At 45.4% G+C, this 21828-nt stretch overlaps 2 protein-coding genes across 6 annotated transcripts; one reads left to right on the top strand and one right to left on the bottom strand.

The window, feature by feature from the left end:
* Positions 1-1562: 1562 nt before the first annotated feature.
* LOC121574845 (glutamate receptor U1) lies at positions 1563-6403 on the bottom strand. The gene is made up of 10 exons (XM_041887474.1): positions 6286-6403; positions 6020-6105; positions 4232-4263; positions 3925-4104; positions 3515-3738; positions 3305-3402; positions 2976-3193; positions 2589-2808; positions 2151-2395; positions 1563-2033 (listed from the first exon to the last, which is right to left on the bottom strand). The coding sequence occupies exons 2-10, from the start codon at positions 6087-6089 to the stop codon at positions 1929-1931; spliced, it is 1392 nt and encodes a 463-aa protein (XP_041743408.1). The 5' UTR covers positions 6090-6105; positions 6286-6403; the 3' UTR covers positions 1563-1928.
* A 796-nt stretch (positions 6404-7199) lies between these two features.
* Positions 7200-21733, top strand: LOC121574847 (bromodomain and PHD finger-containing protein 3). 5 transcript variants are annotated; one of them, XM_041887478.2, is made up of 13 exons: positions 7200-7524; positions 15035-16598; positions 16826-16982; positions 17091-17222; positions 17418-17546; positions 17666-17978; positions 18173-18451; positions 18610-19170; positions 19344-19416; positions 19524-19663; positions 19806-19903; positions 20189-20343; positions 20492-21733. In XM_041887478.2, the coding sequence occupies exons 2-13, from the start codon at positions 15082-15084 to the stop codon at positions 20685-20687; spliced, it is 3750 nt and encodes a 1249-aa protein (XP_041743412.2). In that variant the 5' UTR covers positions 7200-7524; positions 15035-15081; the 3' UTR covers positions 20688-21733. The 5 variants fall into 5 exon arrangements, with proteins under 5 accessions (XP_041743412.2, XP_041743414.2, XP_041743410.2 ...); XM_041887480.2 differs by having other exon boundaries at positions 19296-19416; positions 19524-19600; XM_041887476.2 differs by having other exon boundaries at positions 19296-19416; positions 19524-19600; positions 19773-19903.
* Positions 21734-21828: the final 95 nt, after the last annotated feature.

The raw sequence follows: 21828 nt of genomic DNA, 5'->3' as shown, positions 1-21828 counted from the left end.
GAAATACAGTGTAGACATTGTTAATGTTGTACTAATAGGCGTACATAGGCCCATTATCAGCAACCATCAGTCCTGTGTTCCAATGGCACGTTGTGTTTGCTAATCCTAGTTTATCATTTTAAAAGGCTAATTGATCATTAGAAAACCCTTATGCAATTATGTTAGCACATCTGAAAACGGTTGTGCTGATTAAAGAAGCAATAAAACTGGCCTTCTTGAGACTAGTTGAGTATCTGGAGCATCAGCAATTGTGGGTTCGATCACAGAATCAAAATGGCCAGAAACAAATAACTTTCTTCTGAAACTCATCAGTCTATTCTTGTTCTGAGATATGAAGGGTATTCCATTCGAGAAATAGCCAAGAAACTGAAGATCTCGTACAACGCTGTGTACTACTTTCTTCACAGAACAGCGCAAACTGGCTCTAACCAGAATAGAGGACTGATGGTTGCTGATAATGGGCCTCTGTACGCCTATGTAGATATTCCATTAAAAATCAGCCGTTTCCAGCTACAATAGCCATTTACAACATTAACAATGTCTACACTGAATTTCTGATCAATTTGATGTTATTTTAATGGACCAAAAAAAGTATTTTCTTTCGAAAACAAGGACATTTCTAAGTGACCCCAAACTTTTGAATGGTAGTGTATTTACAAAATGTACCACCGTGGTCTGTACTGTCAGCTACACAAGCAGGATCATTACAGGTGCATCGAAGTTTTCATCTCCACATCTTGAGACCAAACAAGTTCATTAGTATAAGGTAATCACCTACTTTTTGATGTGGGTATTTTGATTTTGCATCAAGATGCATGTATTGTAAATAGAATGTATTACCAAAGTGGTAAATAGTTCTAAATGAAAGAGAATGGAACATACGTTCATTATTGGACTGGTTTTATTGAAAGATGTGCCGTATTACATCACCATCATTCTATGACATAATGCTTTTTTATGTATTTTGAGTTCTATAGTAACTAAAAAATTAACTAACGGTTTTATAGTTTCGAAAGGAATGTGCAAAATATGTGCTGCCAATGGTACAAAAACAGTTAAGTATACATAGTGTCTACAATATGTAAATGTCTAATCTACTTTGAAACAAATGTACTGCTTCATTTAATTAATAGCAGTAATCTGTTGTTCTCAGTATTTGTTCCGAACCAAAGTCCTCCCGAGTGGCGCAGTGGTCTAAGACACTGCATCGCAGTGCTAGCTGTGCCACTAGAGATCCTGGTTTGAATCCAGGCTCTGTCGTAGCCGGCCGCGACCGGGAGACCCATGGGGCGGCACACAATTGGCCCAGCGTTGTCCAGGGTAGGGGAGGGAATGGCCGGCAGGGATGTAGCTCAGTTGGTAGAGCATGGCGTTTGCAACGCCAGGGTTGTGGGTTCATTTCCCACGGGGGGCCAGTATGAAAAATAAAAAATAATGTATGCACTTACTAACTGTAAGTTGCTCTGGATAAGAGCGACTGCTAAATGACGTAAATGTAAAAAAAAGTACTGAAATGTAAACTTTGAAACTGAGGATTTTTCATAATTTACAGATGACTTGACTTGGATCTTCATGTTTAATTTCTATTTTTGCACTTCCCTTAAATATTTCTAAATCAGTACACATTACATGTTTTGTAACAGTAAATATACGTGTTGGTTTTCTCAGTAAAATGCTCTGCTATCAGATATTTATTTTTAAACATAATACTTTAGTAGTATTGTTAATTGACTTCAGTATGTTATGTATCACTGTTAATTAACATATATCATGTAACAGTCTGGAAGCCCTTCTGATACACTCTGTCTCACTGTGCTAGATAGTATTGAAAATTCAAATAAGTATACAGGCCATGACTCATGTCAAGACCTGCATAGAGACATTTGCTTTGTTAGGCCGTATATATTAGCGTATACTGTCATGTCTCCTCATGCGTTTTCTTTGTCTGCGGTTTCCTCGCTTCTCTTCTCATTGGTGGTGGTGGTCCTCAAACGCTGACTCAGTTCTTCAGACAACACTGTGCAACATGATTTCTGTGGGGAGAAAATTGTATGGATATTTAGAGAGATCTTGACCAGGATATCTGCTTATCCATCCATATGAAATATTCACACAATGCACCACTGTTAAACCAACAGTGACTAGCTCACCCTCTGCTCCCCAGCACTGCTCCGGGACTTGGCGGTGAGCTCCAGGACAGCCAGCAGCACCCCCAGCCCCAGGCCCAGGGCCAGCACCAGGAACATGCCCTTCAGGCTGTGGGGCTGCAGGGGGGAGGCCTTGGCTGGGTCTGCCATGCAGCTGCTGGCCCACCACTTACTGCGCAGGTAGGCCAACTCCCCTGCCTCACTCAGCTGCAGGATGGCCACACTCAGGTTCTTCAGCATGGGAGAGCCTGGATGACACAAACAGTACAATTTGCAAGTTATCTGGCTTGTCATATGGTCATAAGATCAGCCATAAGCCAATATTTGGATCGCATGACTATCTGGGTGCCTTGCTATTTTGATTACAGGAACTGTTTTTAGAAGTTTCAGTCAATATGTGTTGCATGAGATCTTACTATCGGCCTAGACTACATGGCTCACCCAGGGTGCCTGCGATGCTGTACCCTCTCATGCCGATGACCTCATGGACACGGATCAGCTCACAGTGACGTGCCACCGCCAAGTCCAGTGACACAGACTCGCCAATGAAGGCAAAGTTGCCCTCCTTTGCCCGGCGAACACCCTCATCCATTGACAACACAAAACTCTTGGTTCTTTCCATGTGCTCATAGATCCTGCGGTAGGTTGGGTTGTTAGAGTTCTACACCAAGGAAAATAAAAACCATGGACAGAGAGGAAGAGAAAGTCAGTATGCTGCTGAGAGAACTGACAGAATTGAGACACTGACACGTGAGCCTAATTCCTTTGAGCGCAAAGAGTGAAGGGAAAAAGAGGGGTATAGGAGGGGATGGGGTGCACTGGCCTCACCTTGAAGAAGGCAAGCGTAGAGGAGCTAGACAGGGTCCCATACTCAATCCCTTGCTGGTTGGCCAAGTCCTCAAACCCTTTCACCATCAGTGAATTGGAGTCTGAGCCCTGAGAGGTGCTGAGGTTGGAGAAATAGCAGGCCAAGAGGACCAGACCAAACAACCACCAGGTGCAGCAGATGATGCGTCCTGATAAAGCTTTGGGGTGTGGACCGGCACCTGAGAATAAGATAAAAGAATACTAAATCAGAACACCAGACAACAGACCCATATAAAGCTCTTGTGTTGTACTGGTGTGGGTAAGCTATTGGTTGAAATGCTGTTAGTTACCCTGTAAAGTGAGGGCTCCAGCGGTGTACCACAGACTATGGCTGAGAGTGAAGCTGTTTTTCTCAGTCTGGGGTTGACTCCACTCACATGGGCTGAGTCTGTGTTGAAAAAGTTTTGTGTAACAGTCTTTAAATTCTACTTGTAAAAGGCTCCTGTCAGGCACACGATAAATGTATTTTCTGATGAAACTTCATCATAATAACAACTCACCTGGCTACTACACAGATGCAGATAGCAGTCCCCAGGTATGCAACGAGGATCCCCACCCAGGTCTCTACTGAGAAGGGAGTCAGGAAGTCAAAGAAACCAGCCTCTACTGAGATGTCTTTCCTCAGGAGAATACTGATGCCTGTCTGCATGAAGGGTTTGGTCATCCCCACAGCCTTCTCCCGGGCAGCAGTGAGGGTCAAAGGAGCAATCGCTAGGTCTGCCTCCTACAGGGATAAGAATATATATTCATATTTTATAGACTAGCACATGTTATACATTTGCTTTTTATCTGCATTAACAACATCACACATGGTTATAGTCACATCTGTACAGTATCAATCATAAGCAGATGTGTAAGTAGATTTTCTGCACTGTAATCACTTATCTATGAACTTGTGAGCTTTCCTCACCCCTCTCACCACCTCTCCAATCATCCCATTCCAGGCCCCACTCTCATCCTGCCTGCCATAGGACCCATCTTTCACCAGGTGCACATTGTATTTGAAGCCCAGTTTCTTGGCCAGTTCAGACAGCAGGTCCATGCAGTACCCTTCCAGCTGTGAGCCTTTGGACATTGTGTATGGATCTTGCTGAAAGATTGGACACAAAGGAACCGTTCCAATTTAATCATATTTATACAGCAGCAAATGATTTGAATTTGAGTAAAAAATGCTTTCAGGCAATAAAGTAGAGTGTCAGAAACAGGTATCTAATTACCTTTATTGTAGTGATTGTCAAGTCTGGTCGCACTGATAAGGGAAAAATAGATATTAGTGAGATATAGAGGTACTCTTGATTCAGAGCACCCACATCCAAATGAAGTTGTATTTGAACATGTCCAATGACATCTTTAGTTAAATCAATTAGGATTCGCAGCATCTCCAACAGTGGAACATTTTGAGTGCTTTCTAAGTGCATCAATGCATCAATACATCATTCCAATTGAATAAAGGCATATACACATGAGGACAACAACATACATGCTGACACATTGAAGAGACAGAGGAGAGGGAACCGGCAGCAGGCTTTAGCAGACCTTCTCCATCGGCATTGAGGTATTGCCAAAGCGTCTTTCCAGTCCCACTGGTTCAACATCTCTGAGTTTTTCTTTCACTCTGAGTGCAATTGGAGTGCCTTCCAAATTTAGCAGACGGAATCAAAGAGCTCTTTGTGCTGTGGCCATCTTTAGCCATTATACCCTGAGTCAGTGACCCCTTTGCAGATAGTGAGAGGTGAATGTGGGGGTGCATTGATGCCTTCTTACTCATCACCACTGGTTTCCGGCATCCCAGAGATCTGGCCACTCTCCTTTCTCTCTTGAAAATGTTCAAAACCCCCAAGATCTATTTACAGCCATAAACCAGTTAGTGAGTTAATACAAGCCATCACAAAGCCATGGCACTGTGGGGTGGGAGGGCAGTCAAAGAGTATCAAAAGCCATAGGGCGATCCTGACACACACATCAGCTCCTCCTATTCAAAATATGACACACATACAAGCTCTCAATGGCCCTGTCACTATTTGGCTACACTTAAACACAAGGCTCCTTGTTTGTTGCATTGAATTGATTTATTACCATTTTTGTGAGCGTGTCAACTGGCTCTCTTCTTTTTCTATCTGAGTGGGGTATGGTGTGTGTGCCAGACAGGATGCGAACCCTCACTTTGATGCTATGCCCAGCTGACAGTCTCCCCATTTATGACTCGTTAAGGCCTGAGAAACTATACCACGTCAAGCAGAGAGGACATGAAGAGTCTGGCACCAAAATGAGCATATTCACTGTCACACTGCCACACTGCCACCAGACAGGGACACAAGTGCAACGACTGGTCAAACGGCTAAAGAAAATCATCTAAAGTACAGATACTGTATGTCAATTTACACTTTCTCATGTTTTCACATGAATTTAGCCTGAGTCCCAGTCTGTTTGTGTCATCATGCCAACAATAGGTGGACTTAACTATGTTTCATAGGTTTCAGATGAAATGGACCCCAGCTGCCCAAGGTCCCCACACTGACTGATTTTGGACTATTTTGGTTATATATTTTTCACACAAATGTCAGTGAGACACTCATTCACCATCTTTATAGGACCTATACGTTTCATTTTTAATTGTGGTATAATAATAATCAAGCAGTACATTTATGGGGTAAATGTCTCCTTTGGGTGTTAGGGGGCCCCTCAACAGAATTTTGAAACGGGCCCCCAAATCGCTATGTCTGCCCCTGATGCCAACTCCTTGTCACTCATTGTCATACCAAACAAATCCGCTATGTTCTGCTCCAGCTCATTAGAGGTTATTAAAAATAGAATGTTTTGTAGTAAAGCCAGACAATAACAGCATTGGTAAGAGCACAAACAGATCTGGGACCAGGTTACGGTGAATCCCATGCATGTCAAGATTCCTGTTTTACACAATTTTGATTGCTTAAGTGACAGACAAACAGACAAACCACTCACTGGGTTTCTAAGCACAGTCGGATGTATGTTAAACATTGCAGTACCTGCAGCACAGCTCCTTAGGGACAGTAGAAGCACCACGGTGCACACTACAACACCTACCAGCACCCTCATGGTTTCACCTATGATCCTAATGATGTAAAACAATCAATGTGATTGATATTACAAACGATGAAATTCATTCAGAGAACAAAAAAACTCAGGAAACAAATTCAGGAATAAAATTGAACAGCTGACTAAAAATACCATAGGTATGAAGCATGGACATATTACATCTATGACAATAGACAAATGAAAAATATCTCCATACCTGACAGGATTGTTAGCTGTAAAGTGAGTCTGCTGTGTTGAGCCTTCCAGCTATAGACTGATCCTGATGAACTAGGGCAAATGATGATGAGAAATTTTCATCCCAACACAACAGAGCTGCTAAATCAGCCAATGGACTTTTTGTGGGTGGAGAATTAGATTTTAAAGGGGGGTGGGGACAGACAAAGAGTTTGTCCCCTGTGACTGTGTCACTTAATAATATGTTTGGAAGATTCAAACACAGAATCACCCACATCCAAGCCTGTATCACAGGCTGTTATAATTGAGAGAAAAAAATCTTATAATCTGCCAAATTGCTTGTGACTGGTTTGAAGTTGCCTCAGGTTCACACCTGTTTACAGAGCAAGGCTATAGGCTCCTGAACAAATAATAAAGAAAAGGTTTAAAAAAAAAAAAAAACTTTGACAAACGAATGTGTGTAGTGTAAACAGTAAAGAGAGCTGGCTGGTTCACTTGCATGGCGCTATTCCTCTTAAATGTCAAACTCTTGGCTGCAGATATGTTCCCCCTTCATGAATCTATATCATTTGTTTTGTATATGGAATAAATTGTGACAAGTTGAGTAACTATGCAGAAAAAGGTTATGCATTCAGGCATAGCCTACATTATGCACCTTGTTCACCTATTTTGTAACCGTAGCCTACTGTGAGGACTGCACTGGACGTAACAGGTGTCAAGTACTGTTGTGCATCGATAATGAAGTTAAGGCGCGCAAGAAAGGTCGAGGAGCTTTTCTCAACGCTTTGCGCTAATATGTGCTACCGTTACAACTCGATGCAATGGGTTTTCTGTGTTGGCCAACCATAATCGAATGCGCGTTGTGTACGCGGCAAAAATACGACGCACAATTGGCTGTGCTAGTTTTTTTTTTTTCCCAAAGGGGCGTATTTTTCAAGCCATCTTGACTGAATACCTAGCTAGCTACATCCCAAGGTACATCAACCTGACACATCTTACATTATTTTATGTAACAATTAGTGTATGTATTTCCAGTTGAAAACGTCTAAATCACAGATATGTAAGCAGGTCGAGTTTGAGCATTTGTCCGAAGTCACCATGGAGGACTGAAGTGCTGAAGATGACGCTGTCGCCCCTGAAATTACCGGCTAGTAATGCCATAGCTTATTACTAGGAGGTCCGTTTCGGTCGTATTTCAACATTAGCTACCTAATATTACCTTTCTCTGGCTCGCGCATACCATAGGATCACGTTAAACAAGGTAAACACTTCCGACATTTTGGCTGACTTGTTTGTTTTTGCTTCATAAGATGTGGCTCTCGTCATGTCGAGCTAGTTATGTGCCTTGTGCAAGCTAGCTTGCGCTAACCTAGAGTTGTATTGGAGGGTCTGTAGCCTGCGTACACATACGAGAGGACGCACATATTGCGGCAATCTAGCCGACATGGTAATTGTACAGTTATGCACAGTGTTAACCCGGCTATAGTGTCCCGGTTGTGCTGTTGACATTGTTTTATCGGTTGCTTATCAGTTCACAATAATAGTGTTGACTGCAAATGTTGTTGTACGGATAAAATGGCTGACAGTCGGGATACTCTGGTTGGTATTTAGCGCCCCGCAACCCAACTATGTCTGTTCAGCTGGAAGAAAATAATACGAGCAGTTGATTGGTAAGAAATATACGTGTGCAATGTTCTCGAGCCGTGATTGGATGCGGAGATGTACTCTCGAGTGTAAATTCGCAGGTTAGAGAAACTTGTACTGTAATACCAAATGAGTTTTAGATTAATAACATATCAGAAAAACACTATGTGATAATTTGTTTGAGATTGCAGATCAGTAGTAATATCAGTAGGCCTAATATATTTTTTGCTGTGTGGCTATTTTGTCCAGAAATAGAATGCAATGCACACGTTCCTGTGAATATCTTGTATTGCACAAACTTGCTGCAGGCTGGCACCAATGATGTGTATTTATACACTCAGTGGCCAGTTTATTAGGTACAACCACCACATTCACGAAAATGGTTCGGTCCTACAGACATTGAGTCACGTGGTTGTGGCTTGCTATATAAAGCAGGCAGACAGGCAACGGGGTATTCAGTTACTGTTCGATTTAACTTTAGAATGGGCGAAACTAGTGACCTCCAAATGAAATTGTGTAGACCTTACTGTGAAATGCTTACTTACAAGCCCTTAACCAACAATGCAGTTTTAAGAAAATAAGAGTTAAGAAAATATTTACTAAATAAAGTTTTAAAAAAGTAACTCAATAAAGTAACAATAACGAGGCTATATACAGGTGGTACCGGTACCGAGTCAAATGTGCTGGAGTATAGGTTAGTCGAGGGAATTGAGGTAATATGTACATGTAGGTAGGGATAAAGTGACTATGCATAGATAATAAACAGTGAGTAGCAGCAGTGTAAAAAATGCAAATAGCCAATGCAAATAGTCTGGGGAGCCATTTGATTAATTGTTGAGCGGTCTTATGACTTGGGGGTAGAAGCTGTTAAGGAGCCTTTTGGAACTAGACTTGGCGCTGCGGTACCACTTGCCGTGCAGTAGCAGAGAGATGTCTATGACTTGGGTGGCTGGAGTCTTTGACCATTTTTAGGGCCTTCCTCTGACACCGCCTGGTATAGACGTCCTGGATGGCAGGAAGCTTGGCCCCAGTGATGTACTGGGCCGTACACACTACCCTCTGTAGCACCTTACGGTCAGATGCCGAGCAGTTGCCATACCAGGCGGTGATGCAACCAGTCAGGATGCTCTCGATGGTGCAGCTGTATAACTTTTTGAGGATCTGGGGATCCATGCCAAATCTTTCCTGAGGGGGAATAGGCATTGTTGTGCCCTCTGTCTTGGTGTGTTTGGACCATGATAGTTTGTTGGTGATGTGGACACAAAGGAACTTGATGCTCTCGAGCCGCTCCACTACAGCCTTGTCGATGTGAATGGGGGCGTGCTCAGCCGTCCTTTTCCTGTAGTCCACGATCAGCTCCTTTGTCTTGCTCACGTTGCGGTAGAGGTCATCTCCTCCCTATAGGCAGTCTCATCGTTGTCGGTGATCGTCGGCAAACTTAATGATGGTGTTGGAGTCATGCTTGGCCACACAGTCGTGGGTGAATAGAGGATACAGGAGGGGACCTTGCACGTACCCCAGAGGGGCCCCCATGTTGAGGATCAGCGTGGCAGATGTGTTGTTGGCTACCCTTACCACCTGGGGGCGGCCTGTCAGGAAGTCCAGGATCCAGTTGCAGAGGGAGCTGTTTAGTCCAAGGGTCCTTAGCTTAGAGCTTTGAGGACACTATGGTGTTGAATACTGAACTGTAGTCAATGAACAGCATTCTCACATAGGTGTTCCTTTTGTCCAGGTGGGAAAGGGCAGTCGAGTACAATTGAAATTGCGTCATCTGTTTGGGCGGTATGCAAATTGAGTGGGTCTAGGATTTCCGGGATGATGATGTGAGCCATGACCAGCCTTTCATAGAACTTCATGGCTCACATCAACACCATCATCCCGGAAACCCTAGACCCACTTTGAGTGTGGTATGATCGTCGGTGCCAGGCTTGCCGGTTCCAGTATCTCAGAAACGGCCAGCCTCCTGGTCTTTTCACACACGACAGTGTCTTACCGAGAATGGTGTGACCAAAAAAATTATCCAGTCAACGGAAGTCCTGTGGGCGAAAACAGCTCGTTGATGAGCGGTCGAAGGAGAATGGAAAGAATCATGCAAACAAACAGGCGGGCGACAAACAGGAAAATTATGGCGCAGAACGGCATCTCGGAACGTACAAGTCGTCGGTCCTTGTCATGGATGGGCTGTTGCACTCCTATCAGCTAAAAACAAGATGCGGCTCCAGTGGGCATGCCATGACCAACACTGGACAATTGAGGAGTGGAAAAACATTGCCTGGTCCGACGAATCCCGGTTCCTCTTGCGTCATGCTGATGGCAGTGTCAGGATTTGGCATAAGTCCATGGCCCCTTCCTGCCTAGTGTCAATGGTACAGACTGGTGGTGTAATGGTGTGGGGAATGTTTTCCTGGTACACGTTAGGTCCCTTGATAACATTTGAGGAACGTTTCCATGCCCCAAAGAATTCAGGCTGTTCTAGAGACAAAGGGGTGTCCGACCCGGTACTAGATAGGTGTACCTAATTAACTGTCCACTGTCTCTCTCCATATTTTAATATCTCTATATATCTATCTATATATACACTACATGACCAAAAGTATGTGGACACCTACTCGTCGAACATCTCATTCCAAAATCATGGGCATTAACATGGAGTTGGTCCCCCTTTTGCTGCTATAACAGCCTCCACTCTTCTGGGAAGGCTTTCCACTAGATGTTGGAACATTGCAGCGGGGACTTGCTTCCATTCAGCCACAAGAGCATTAGTGAGGTCAGGCACTGATGTTTGGTGATTAGGCCTGGCTCGCAGTTGGCGTTCCAATTAATCCCAAAGGTGTTCCATTGGGTTGAAGTCGAGGCCAGTCAAGTTCTTCCACACCGATCTCGACAAACCATTTATGTATGGACCTCGCTTTGTGCACGGGGGCATTGTCATGCTGAAACAGGAAAGGGCCTTCCCAAACTGTTGCCACAAAGTTGGAAGCTTAGAATCATCTAGAATGTCATTGTATGCTGTAGGGTTAAGATTTCCTTTCACTGGAACTAGCCTGAACCATGAAAAACCGCCCCAGTCCATTATTCCTCCTCCACCTAACTTTAAAGTTGTCACTTTGCATTGGGGCAGGTTGCGTTCTCCTGGCATCGCCAAACCCAGATTAGTCCGTCGGCCAGCTCTAAGAAGAGTCTTGGTGCTTCCAAACTTCTTTCATTTAAGAATGATGGAGGCCACTGTGTTCTTGGGGACCTTCAATGTTGTAGACATTTTTTGGGACCCTTCCCCAGATCTGTGCTTTGACACAATCCTGTCTCGAAGCTCTCCAGACAATTCCTTCGACCTCATGGCTTGGTTTTTGCTCTGACATGCACTGTCAACTGTCGGACCTTTATATAGACAGGTGTGTGCCTTTCCAAATCATGTCCAATCAATTGAATTTACCACAGGTGGACTCCAAATTGTAGAAACATCTCAAGGATGATCAATGGAAACAGGATACACCTGAGCTCAATTTCGAGTCTCATAGCAAAGGGTCTGAATACTTACACTACTAGTCAAAAGTTTGGACACCTACTCATTCAAGGGTTTTTCTTTATTCTTACTATTTTCTACATTTAAAATAATAGTGAAGACATCAAAACTATGAAATAACACATAGGGAATCATGTGTCAAAGTGTTAAACAAATCAAAATGTTTTATATTTTAGATTCTTCAAAGTAGCCACAATTTGCCTTGACAGCTTTGCACACTCTTGGCATTCTCTCAACCAGCTTCATGAGGTAGTCACCTGGAATGCTTTTCCAACAGTCTTGAAGGAGTTCCCACATATGCTGAGCACTTGTTGGCTGCTTTTCCTTCACTCTGTGGTGCAACTCATCCCAAACCATCTCAAATGGGTTGAGGTCGGGTGATTGTGGATGCCAGGTCATCTGATGCAGCACTCCATCACTCCTTCTTGGTCAAATAGCCCTTACACAGCCTGGAGGTGTGTTTTGGGTCATTGTCCTGTTGAAAAACAAATGATAGTCCCACTAAGCGCAAACCAGATGGGATGGCGTATCGCTGCAGAATGCTGTGTGCCTTGAATTCTTAATAAATCACTGACAGTGGCACCATCACACCTCCTCCTCCATGCTTCACGTGGGAACCACACATGCGGAGATCATCCGTTCACCTACTCTGCATCTCACAAAGACACGGCGGTTGGAACCAAAAATCTCTAATTTGGACTCATCAGACCAAAGGACAGATTTCCACCGGTCTAATGTCCATTGCTCGTGTTTCTTGGCCCAAGCAAGTCTCTTCTTCTTATTGGTGTCCTTTTGTCGTGGTTTCTTTGCAGTGATTTGACCATGAAGGCCTGGTTCACGCAGTCTCCTCTGAACAGTTGATGTTGAGATGTCTGTTACTTGAACTCTGTGAAGCATTTATTTGTGCTGCAATCTGAGGTGCAGTTAATTGCCGATTTCTGAGGCTGGTAACTCTAATGAACTTATCCTCTGCAGCAGAGGTAACTCTGGTAATGAACTTATCCTCTGCAGCAGAGGTAACTCTGGTAATGAACTTATCCTCTGCAGCAGAGGTAACTCTGGTAATGAACTTATCCTCTGCAGCAGAGGTAACTCTGGTAATGAACTTACCCTCTGCAGCAGAGGTAACTCTGGTAATGAACTTATCCTCTGCAGCAGAGGTAACTCTGGTAATGAACTTATCCTCTGCAGCAGAGGTAACTCTGGTAATGAACGTATCCTCTGCAGCAGAGGTAACTCTGGTAATGAACGTATCCTCTGCAGCAGAGGTAACTCTGGTAATGAACGTATCCTCTGCAGCAGAGGTAACTCTGGTAATGAACGTATCCTCTGCAGCAGAGGTAACTCTGGTAATGAACGTATCCTCTGCAGCAGAGGTAACTCTGGTAATGAACGTATCCTCTGCAGCAGAGGTAACTCTGGTAATGAACGTATCCTCTGCAGCAGAGGTAACTCTGGTAATGAACGTATCCTCTGCAGCAGAGGTAACTCTGGTAATGAACGTATCCTCTGCAGCAGAGGTAACTCTGGTAATGAACGTATCCTCTGCAGCAGAGGTAACTCTGGTAATGAACGTATCCTCTGCAGCAGAGGTAACTCTGGTAATGAACGTATCCTCTGCAGCAGAGGTAACTCTGGTAATGAACGTATCCTCTGCAGCAGAGGTAACTCTGGTAATGAACGTATCCTCTGCAGCAGAGGTAACTCTGGTAATGAACGATCCTCTGCAGCAGAGGTAACTCGGTAATGAACGTATCCTCTGCAGCAGAGGTAACTCTGGTAATGAACGTATCCTCTGCAGCAGAGGTAACTCTGGTAATGAACTTATCCTCTGCAGCAGAGGTAACTCTGGTAATGAACGTATCCTCTGCAGCAGAGGTAACTCTAATGAACGTATCCTCTGCAGCAGAGGTAACTCTGGTAATGAACGTATCCTCTGCAGCAGAGGTAACTCTGGTAATGAACGTATCCTCTGCAGCAGAGGTAACTCTGGTAATGAACGTATCCTCTGCAGCAGAGGTAACTCTGGTAATGAACGTATCCTCTGCAGCAGAGGTAACTCTGGTAATGAACGTATCCTCTGCAGCAGAGGTAACTCTGGTAATGAACGTATCCTCTGCAGCAGAGGTAACTCTGGTAATGAACGTATCCTCTGCAGCAGAGGTAACTCTGGTAATGAACGTATCCTCTGCAGCAGAGGTAACTCTGGTAATGAACGTATCCTCTGCAGCAGAGGTAACTCTGGTAATGAACGTATCCTCTGCAGCAGAGGTAACTCTGGTAATGAACGTATCCTCTGCAGCAGAGGTAACTCTGGTAATGAACGTATCCTCTGCAGCAGAGGTAACTCTGGTAATGAACGTATCCTCTGCAGCAGAGGTAACTCTGGTAATGAACGTATCCTCTGCAGCAGAGGTAACTCTGGTAATGAACGTATCCTCTGCAGCAGAGGTAACTCTGGTAATGAACGTATCCTCTGCAGCAGAGGTAACTCTGGTAATGAACGTATCCTCTGCAGCAGAGGTAACTCTGGTAATGAACGTATCCTCTGCAGCAGAGGTAACTCTGGTAATGAACGTATCCTCTGCAGCAGAGGTAACTCTGGTAATGAACGTATCCTCTGCAGCAGAGGTAACTCTGGTAATGAACGTATCCTCTGCAGCAGAGGTAACTCTGGTAATGAACGTATCCTCTGCAGCAGAGGTAACTCTGGGTCTTCCTTTCCTGTGGCGATGGTTCTTGCGACTGCACTTGAAGAAACTTTTGAAGTTATGATGGACTGTCGTTTCTCTTTGCTCTTTGCTTATTTGAGTTGTTCTTTCCATAATATGGACTTGGTCTTTTACCAAATAGGGCTATCTTCTGTATACCAGCCCTACCTTGTCAGTACACAACTGATTGGCTCAAACGCAATAAATTCCACAAACTAACTTTTAACAAGGCACACCTGTTAATTGAAATGCATTCCAGGTGACTACCTCCATAAAGCTGGTTGAGAGAATGCCAAGAGTTTGCCAAGCTGTCATCAAGGCAAAGAATATAAAATATATTTTGGTTACTACATGATTCCATATGTTAATTCATAGTTATGATGTCTTCACTATTATTCTACAATGTAGAAAATAGTAAAAAATTAAGAAAAACCCTTGAATGAGTAGGTGTCCAAACTTGTAGGTATTTCTGTTTTTTATTTTTAATACATTTTCAAACATTTCTAAAAACCTTTTTTTGCTTTGTCATTATGGGGTATTGTGTGTCGATTTGATGAGGACAAACATTTATTTTAATCCATTTTAGAATAAGGCTGTAACGTAACAATGTGGAAAAGTCAAGGGTTCTGAATACTTTCCGAATGTGCTGTAGATAGATGGATCTCCATCTCATTGGCTGGCACTGGAGAGTGGATTAGCTATGTTGATGAGTTGGTGTTTGACTGTTTCAAATCTACTCTGGTGGGTTTTCCTTATCTGTCAACTCCTAATGCGATATGTAATCTGCTTACATTTGAAATGTCATGAATGATATCTTCTAATTAGTTCCTCTTTTGACTTATTGTGCAATTCAGAATTTAGAAGATTAGGTTTTTTCATTCTTTCTTTTGCAGAAGTCCGTCCTCGCCCTCTCCAATCTAGGAAGCTAGTGCAAACCCCCATGAGGAGGCTGCGGAGGAGGGGATGCAGGGCAGGTGTAGTTGGCCTTGAGATGGGCAGGGGCCGAGGCAGGGGGAGGGGGAGGGGCAAGGGCTCCAGTGTTCAGCTGCGGCCGCCTTCCCCCTATAGACTGCAGCTATCTCCATCTAGAGAAACTTTGACCTATGCTCAGGCCCAGAAGATGGTGGAGGTGGACCTGGATGGAAGGCTTCACAGGATCAACATCACTGACCCTCTCCCAGTCATCACAGAGGATGAGATGATGGCTCAGGACATTGTTGAGTGCAACAGTAACAAAGAGAACAGCGAACAAACCCAGAGCAGAGCCAGACCAGGGCGTAAACCTCCCAACCCAAAGGGCCGCAGGAGGGAAAGCAAAACCTCATCTCACCAGAGCCGACGTTCTGGCAGTCAGCAGCACACTCAAAGCCACACCAATTCCTCCCAACACCCTTCCCACCAAAGCCCTCTCCCCGAGCCCACCTTCCGTGTGCTTGACTGCCCGTGTCCTTTAGACACACCTCCCCTCCCTGTGGCCTACTACCGTTTCGTAGAGAAGTCAGGGGAGGAGCAGGACTGTGAGGCAGAGTACGACATGGATGAGGAGGACCTGGCCTGGCTGGAGATGGTCAACCAGAAGAGGGTATCTGATGGCCACGCGTCCGTCTCCCCAGACACCTTTGAGCTGCTGATCGACCGTCTGGAGAGGGAGTCCATCATGGAGTCACGGAGCCAGGCCCTGTCCCAGAGTGCCATGGATGAGGACGCCTTCTGCTGCGTCTGCCTGGACGACGAGTGTCTCAACAGCAACGTCATCCTATTCTGTGACATCTGCAACCTGGCCGTCCACCAGGAGTGTTACGGCGTGCCGTACATCCCTGAGGGCCAGTGGCTGTGCCGCTGCTGTCTGCAGTCCCCCTCGCGCCCCGTGGACTGTGTGCTCTGCCCCAACCGGGGAGGTGCCTTCAAACAGACTAGTGATGGACGCTGGGCCCACGTTGTCTGTGCCATATGGATCCCAGAGGTGTGCTTTGCCAACACGGTATTCCTGGAGCCAGTGGAGGGGGTGAAGAACATCCCCTCAGCCCGCTGGAAGCTCACCTGCTACCTGTGCAAGCAGAAAGGCAGGGGCGCGTCCATCCAGTGCCACAAGGCCAACTGCTACCGGGCCTTCCATGTCAGCTGTGCCCAGAAAGCTGGCCTCTTCATGAAGATCGACCCGGTCCGGGAGACTGGGGTCAACGGAACCACCTTCTCTGTGAAGAAGACTGCCTTCTGTGAGAATCACTCCCCAGTCGGGTCACGGCGAGATGGGTCAGGTGATGAGGCGGTGGAGGGAAGGTTGGTAGGAGGCAGGGGGAACAGGGGTCAAAGGTCATACACTCAGAGCCCCCCGGCACCGCCCAGTAAAAAGACTCCCAAAGGCCAGAAGAAGAAAGGAAAGAAGAGCCTTGCTGGTCAGACGACCCGCCGTGCCGCTGTGCCTGTGCTGCTGGTGCCTCAGATCCCCTCTCACAGGTCCGACCTCACACACCCCTTCTCCTAACACACCACTTTCAGTAGCATTGTTCTCCTTCTTACTATATTTGCTTGTAGTAATCTCCAGTGTAGAAAGCATATTTTTATGTATTTAACATGTTTAATGTAACAGTATAGCTGCCTTATACCAACTGTTAATACACAACCTATACAGTGGAAGGATGCCAAAATATGAATAACAAAAGTTATTGCTATGTCGTAAACAGGCTGAACAAGATTTGCATTGGGGTTGCTGTCCAGAGGAAGAACCAGTTCATGCAGAGGCTTCACAACTACTGGCTGCTGAAACGTCAGTCCCGAAATGGCATGCCTCTCATCCGCCGCCTGCACTCCCATCTGCAGGCTCAGAAGACTGCTGAGCAGGTCAGGAAGATACGGGGAGGGAGAGGGAGACCTAAAGTCAATTATAGATCTCATGTTGATGGTGAAATGTTTAATAGTTATGCTGAATGTGTGTGTGCATGTGTTCAGAGGGAGCCAGATGAGAAGCTTAGTGCGGCGAGGGAGGAGCTTCGTTACTGGCAGAAGTTGCGGCAGGACCTGGAGAGAGCCCGGCTCCTGGTGGAACTCGTCCGCAAGAGAGAGAGACTAAAGAGAGAGCAGGTACTGTTTCAGTAGGAGGACGCCATGTAAAATGTCGACATACTATATAATCATGAGTTACCATCTGCATATACCTTACGAAAATAATTAACTTTTACAATCACTGTATCGTTCTTATGTCTTTCCTTAAATTACTCTGCACCCTTTCATATTCCCTCTTTCTCTCCCCCTCTCGCTTTCTCTCTCTCCCTCCAGATGAAACTTCAGCAGGCTGCTCTGGAGCTGAAGTTGACCCCTGCGTTAATACTGCTGCGTTCCACCCTGGACCAGCTTCAGGAGAAGGACACCGCACAGATCTTCTCTCAACCTGTCAATCTAGCAGAGGTTAGTAGGGTTAGATAAATGGGTCACTTTTTGCATTTATTTAAAATTCAGCCAGTAGTACTGCAGTTGTCACCTTCTTTTCATAAATTGTCTGTTAATTTGTATGTTTTTAATTGAAGGTGCCGGACTATCTGGAGTTCATCTCCAAGCCCATGGACTTATCCAGCATGCGTGCCAAACTGGAAGCCCATGCTTACTGCTCCACAGCCGACCTGGAGGGGGACTTTAACCTCATGGTGTCCAACTGCCTGAGGTACAACTCCAAGGAGACCGCGTTCCACCGAGCCGCCCTGCACCTACGGGAGGTGGGAGGAGCCGTCCTCCGCCACGCCCACAGACAGGCGCAGACCATCGGGTTGGACCCCAGCACGGGCATGCACCTCCCAGACTCTCCCAACAAGCAGGGCTTCTACCAATGCACCTGGGAGGACGGTGAGCAGAGTACACCGGCTGGGTGGGCCTTGGAATGGCTTTCGGTGAAAAATCTGCCTTTCACAATCGCAAACACATAAGAAAAATTTGATTGAATTTCTATAGCGCTTTTCATTGCAGAAATACATTGTTCTCGTCCTTCATCTCGTCTACCTGTTCTGTCTCCTCTTTTACGGCCTTTGTGTTCTCCACAGTGGACTCCCTCCTGGATCCAGACAACAGGCTCCACCTATCCACAGAGGAGCAGCTGAAGGCTCTGCTGGATAAGCTGGACATGGTGGCATCCATGCGCTCCAGTGGAGGACGAACCAAACGCATCCGGCTGCTGCGTAGAGAGATCAACACGGTCACGCACAAACAGCAGCGCTCACTGTCGCACAATGGGAAAGAAGAAGATGAAGAAGAGGAGGAGGAGGGAAAGAAGGACAATGTGGAGAACGGTCCTTTAACATCAGCCTCTACTCCGGGGAAAGGTACAAGGGATTTACTTTGCTTGTTCATGGGCTTGTTGCTTTCCAACTCTACTAATCTTTCTGGTATGGATGTGTTCGCTTAATTAGCTAATGATTTGCTGTTGTGCAATTCTGATGTTCTTACCCTAACAAAGTGAATGTGTGTTTCCTTGTTGTAGATGACTCTCCACCAACACTAGAGCCTTCATGCCCAGCGTCGTCCCCCCTGCCAGGCGATGCCCCACCTGAGCCACCTGTACTGGGCCTAGTGGCCGCAGGGCGAAGGTCACCAGGACGCTCTTACAAGCGGCAGAGATCCTCCCTGAGTGGGGGCAAAGGGCTGAGTGACGATGATGCTGAAGTTGGGGAGACAGCGACACCGTGCAAACAGAAGGAGGATTCTCAAAAGGTCTCTCCTTTACAGACTCCCAGTCCCCCCACTAACGCCTGTCCTTTGGTTGGAGTTGGCCGGCGCACATCTGTTCTGTTCAAGAAAGCTAAAAATGGAGCGAGACTGGCAAAGATCAGAGCAGCTCAGTTACAGTATGTAGGGACCAATGAGGGTAAAACCAATGGCTTGGACAGTTCCCTCACCATTACAAACCCTCCCAGTGAGAGTGACCTTTCCACCTCCACCCCTCCCCCCACACCCTCCTCACCGTCATCCCACCGCCTGAGGTCCAGAGGGCCCAGCTCTGACAGCGAGGGAGACAAGCCCCTCCCCCTCGTCAAAGTGGAAGGTAGATACGAAAAATGTAATTTACATTTGCTCTGTCATTTCATTAAAGCTGTAGGCGATGAGTAATAACATACTTGCTATGAAGGAAACAATGTCTTTACCCTTTTTATTTGTGAGTTGCATAAGGGAAGAGAGGGCAGATAATGATGATGACATCCAGAATGTGTATTCTAGTAGGCTTTACAAATGGGCTAGGAAAGCACCAAGATGACTCCTCAGACCTAGCATCCAACGACCAAAAACACAGGTGAGGATCCCAATGAACACCTGATACCTCTGAAATGTACTTTGATTTCTAAGGTGGAATATGTTCAGAAATAACATCTCTCTTCCCTTGTCTGTCTACGGATGAAGTGCCCCCCCGCCACCCAAACGCAGCCGTGGTAAACCAGCTTTGGCTAAAGTCCCAGAGAGCCAGAATGGAGGCTCAGGTGACTGTGTTCAGGCACCACAGACCTTTGGGTCAGACAAAAGAGCTACAATTTCAACTTCCAGTAATTAATGTATTGGCAAATAGATGTATACATTATAGTAAATCCTGTCAAATTCTGTATAACATTATAGAAAATAATTTTCCCATCTCAACCATTTCCATTTTTCCAGTTCAACATCCCCCATCTTTGTGTTTGTGCTCAGGGGGGAGTATGCTTTTGCCCTTTGATCGTGACACAGAGCTCACACCACTCGACCTGGTCTGGGCTAAGTGTCGTGGATATCCATCCTATCCAGCAATGGTGAGAACATGAATTCAGTCACTTATTCATTGCAATAAGAGGGTTGGCACAAGCACAAGCACAAGTTAGAACCCTCCTTTTAGATGTAGTGTATGATGACCTCACCGGTCATTGAGTGAGTTCGTTTTGCATGGCTCGTTGCCCGTGGTGGGTGGAGTTTTCATTTTACGAGCAATGGAATGGTCTAAAATGTGCAAACTCTGCCCAACCGAATCAAAACAAACTCGTCCATTGTTGTACCACAGCGACTAACAGGGTACATAAACTGCCAATGGGTTTCCCCAGGTTGTTGACCCTGACATGCCTCAGGAAGGGCTTCTTCACAACGGCATCCCCATCCCCGTGCCTCCTGGGGACGTGCTCAAGCTGGGGGAGCGAAGGCAGAAGGAGACTGGGGAGAGGCACTACCTTGTGCTGTTCTTCGACACCAAAAGGACCTGGTAAGAAATTCAAGACAAGTGTTCTGCTGAATGTTGAGTCTCATATTAATTATCTGAGGCAGTTTTTTTGGATAGTTGATGTTTGTGTCTATTGATTGCTCCTATTCTATGTTTTTGTGTTCTTTTGAACCCTCTTTCTTCCTTTCAGGCAATGGCTGCCACGGGACAAGTTGCTGCAAATGGGGATGGATGACACGGTGGACAAACTGCGCCTGATGGAGGGCAAGAAGCCTAGCGTCCGCAAGTCTGTACACACGGCATACGACCGTGCCATGGTACACCTGAACCACGTTATCAACCACGTCAAGGGGAACCTCAGTTTCAACCCCTCCAATTTTATATGAAGGATTTTAGTGTCAGTCAGCAAATCCACTGCAAACTGTCTGGCTAGGAGCGATCAAACCCTCACCAATAACAAAAAGCATAAGTGAGAAAAGAACAACATTCTCTTCATTAATTTACTAGAAGGTGGACATGGAATTTGAGTGGTTCGATATACAGTTTCTTAAATAATTCACTTTCTTCTCAAATAATTTGAAATTGAAAAAAAAAAAGTTTGATCTCCACACGTTCCTATTGGTTTGTCAACATTGCCGTACACCATTTTTTTAAGGGGGGAAACTTAAGCTAACAATTCTAATTCAGAAAATAAAAGCAAATGGCATGGACAACATTATTGGCAGGAGCTAATAGTTGGTTGCCCAGCCTTTGGCTAAGTTAACGGCAAAATAATTAGCTTGCTGCACCATTCTACTGGCAATTTGGCCCACTCTTCAGCTGCAGACTGCTCAATTTCTTCAATGTTTGAGTGGTGCCTTCCACCAACTGCTGTTTTCCGATCTCGCGATAGGTTTTTGATGGGATTCAGTTCTGGACTTATCGTTGGCCACTCCAGAACATTCCAGTGCTTATTCTTGAACCATTTCTGGGGGCTTTTTGATGTGTGTTTGGGTTGTTGTCCTGCTGGAAGGCCCACAACCTTCAACAGAGACCTAGTTTTTGGACACTGGGTTGAATATTGTACTCAAACACCTGATAATCTTCTGATTTGATGATGTCTTGTATACATTCAAGGACCCCAGAGGCAGCAAAGCAACCCCAGGCTTTTTATTTTTATTTTTAAAGTTCAATGGGGCTTTCTTGTCTCTTTCAGCAGTGGGGTCTTCCTATGTTTACCGATGACCAAATTAAGCATTCAATGAAAAGAACACCCTCACTAGAATCAAACGTGGGGAAGGTTCGATAATGCTGTGGGGTTGCTTTGCTGCCTCTGGTATGTGGGGCCTTGAACGTTTGCAAGGTGTTTTGGAGTACGATGTTCAACCCAGTGTCCAAAAACTGGGTCTCTGTTGAAGGTTGTGGGTCTTCCAGCAGGACAACAACCCAAACACACACCAAAAAGCACCCAGGAATGGTTCAAGAATAAGCATTGGAATGTTCTGGAGTGGCCAGCGATAAGTCCAGATCAAAAACCTATGGCGAGAT

Source organism: Coregonus clupeaformis, chromosome 10 (genome assembly GCF_020615455.1).
Source record: "Coregonus clupeaformis isolate EN_2021a chromosome 10, ASM2061545v1, whole genome shotgun sequence".
Taxonomy (NCBI): domain Eukaryota; kingdom Metazoa; phylum Chordata; class Actinopteri; order Salmoniformes; family Salmonidae; genus Coregonus; species Coregonus clupeaformis.
This window is presented reverse-complemented; position numbering and strand designations above follow the sequence as displayed.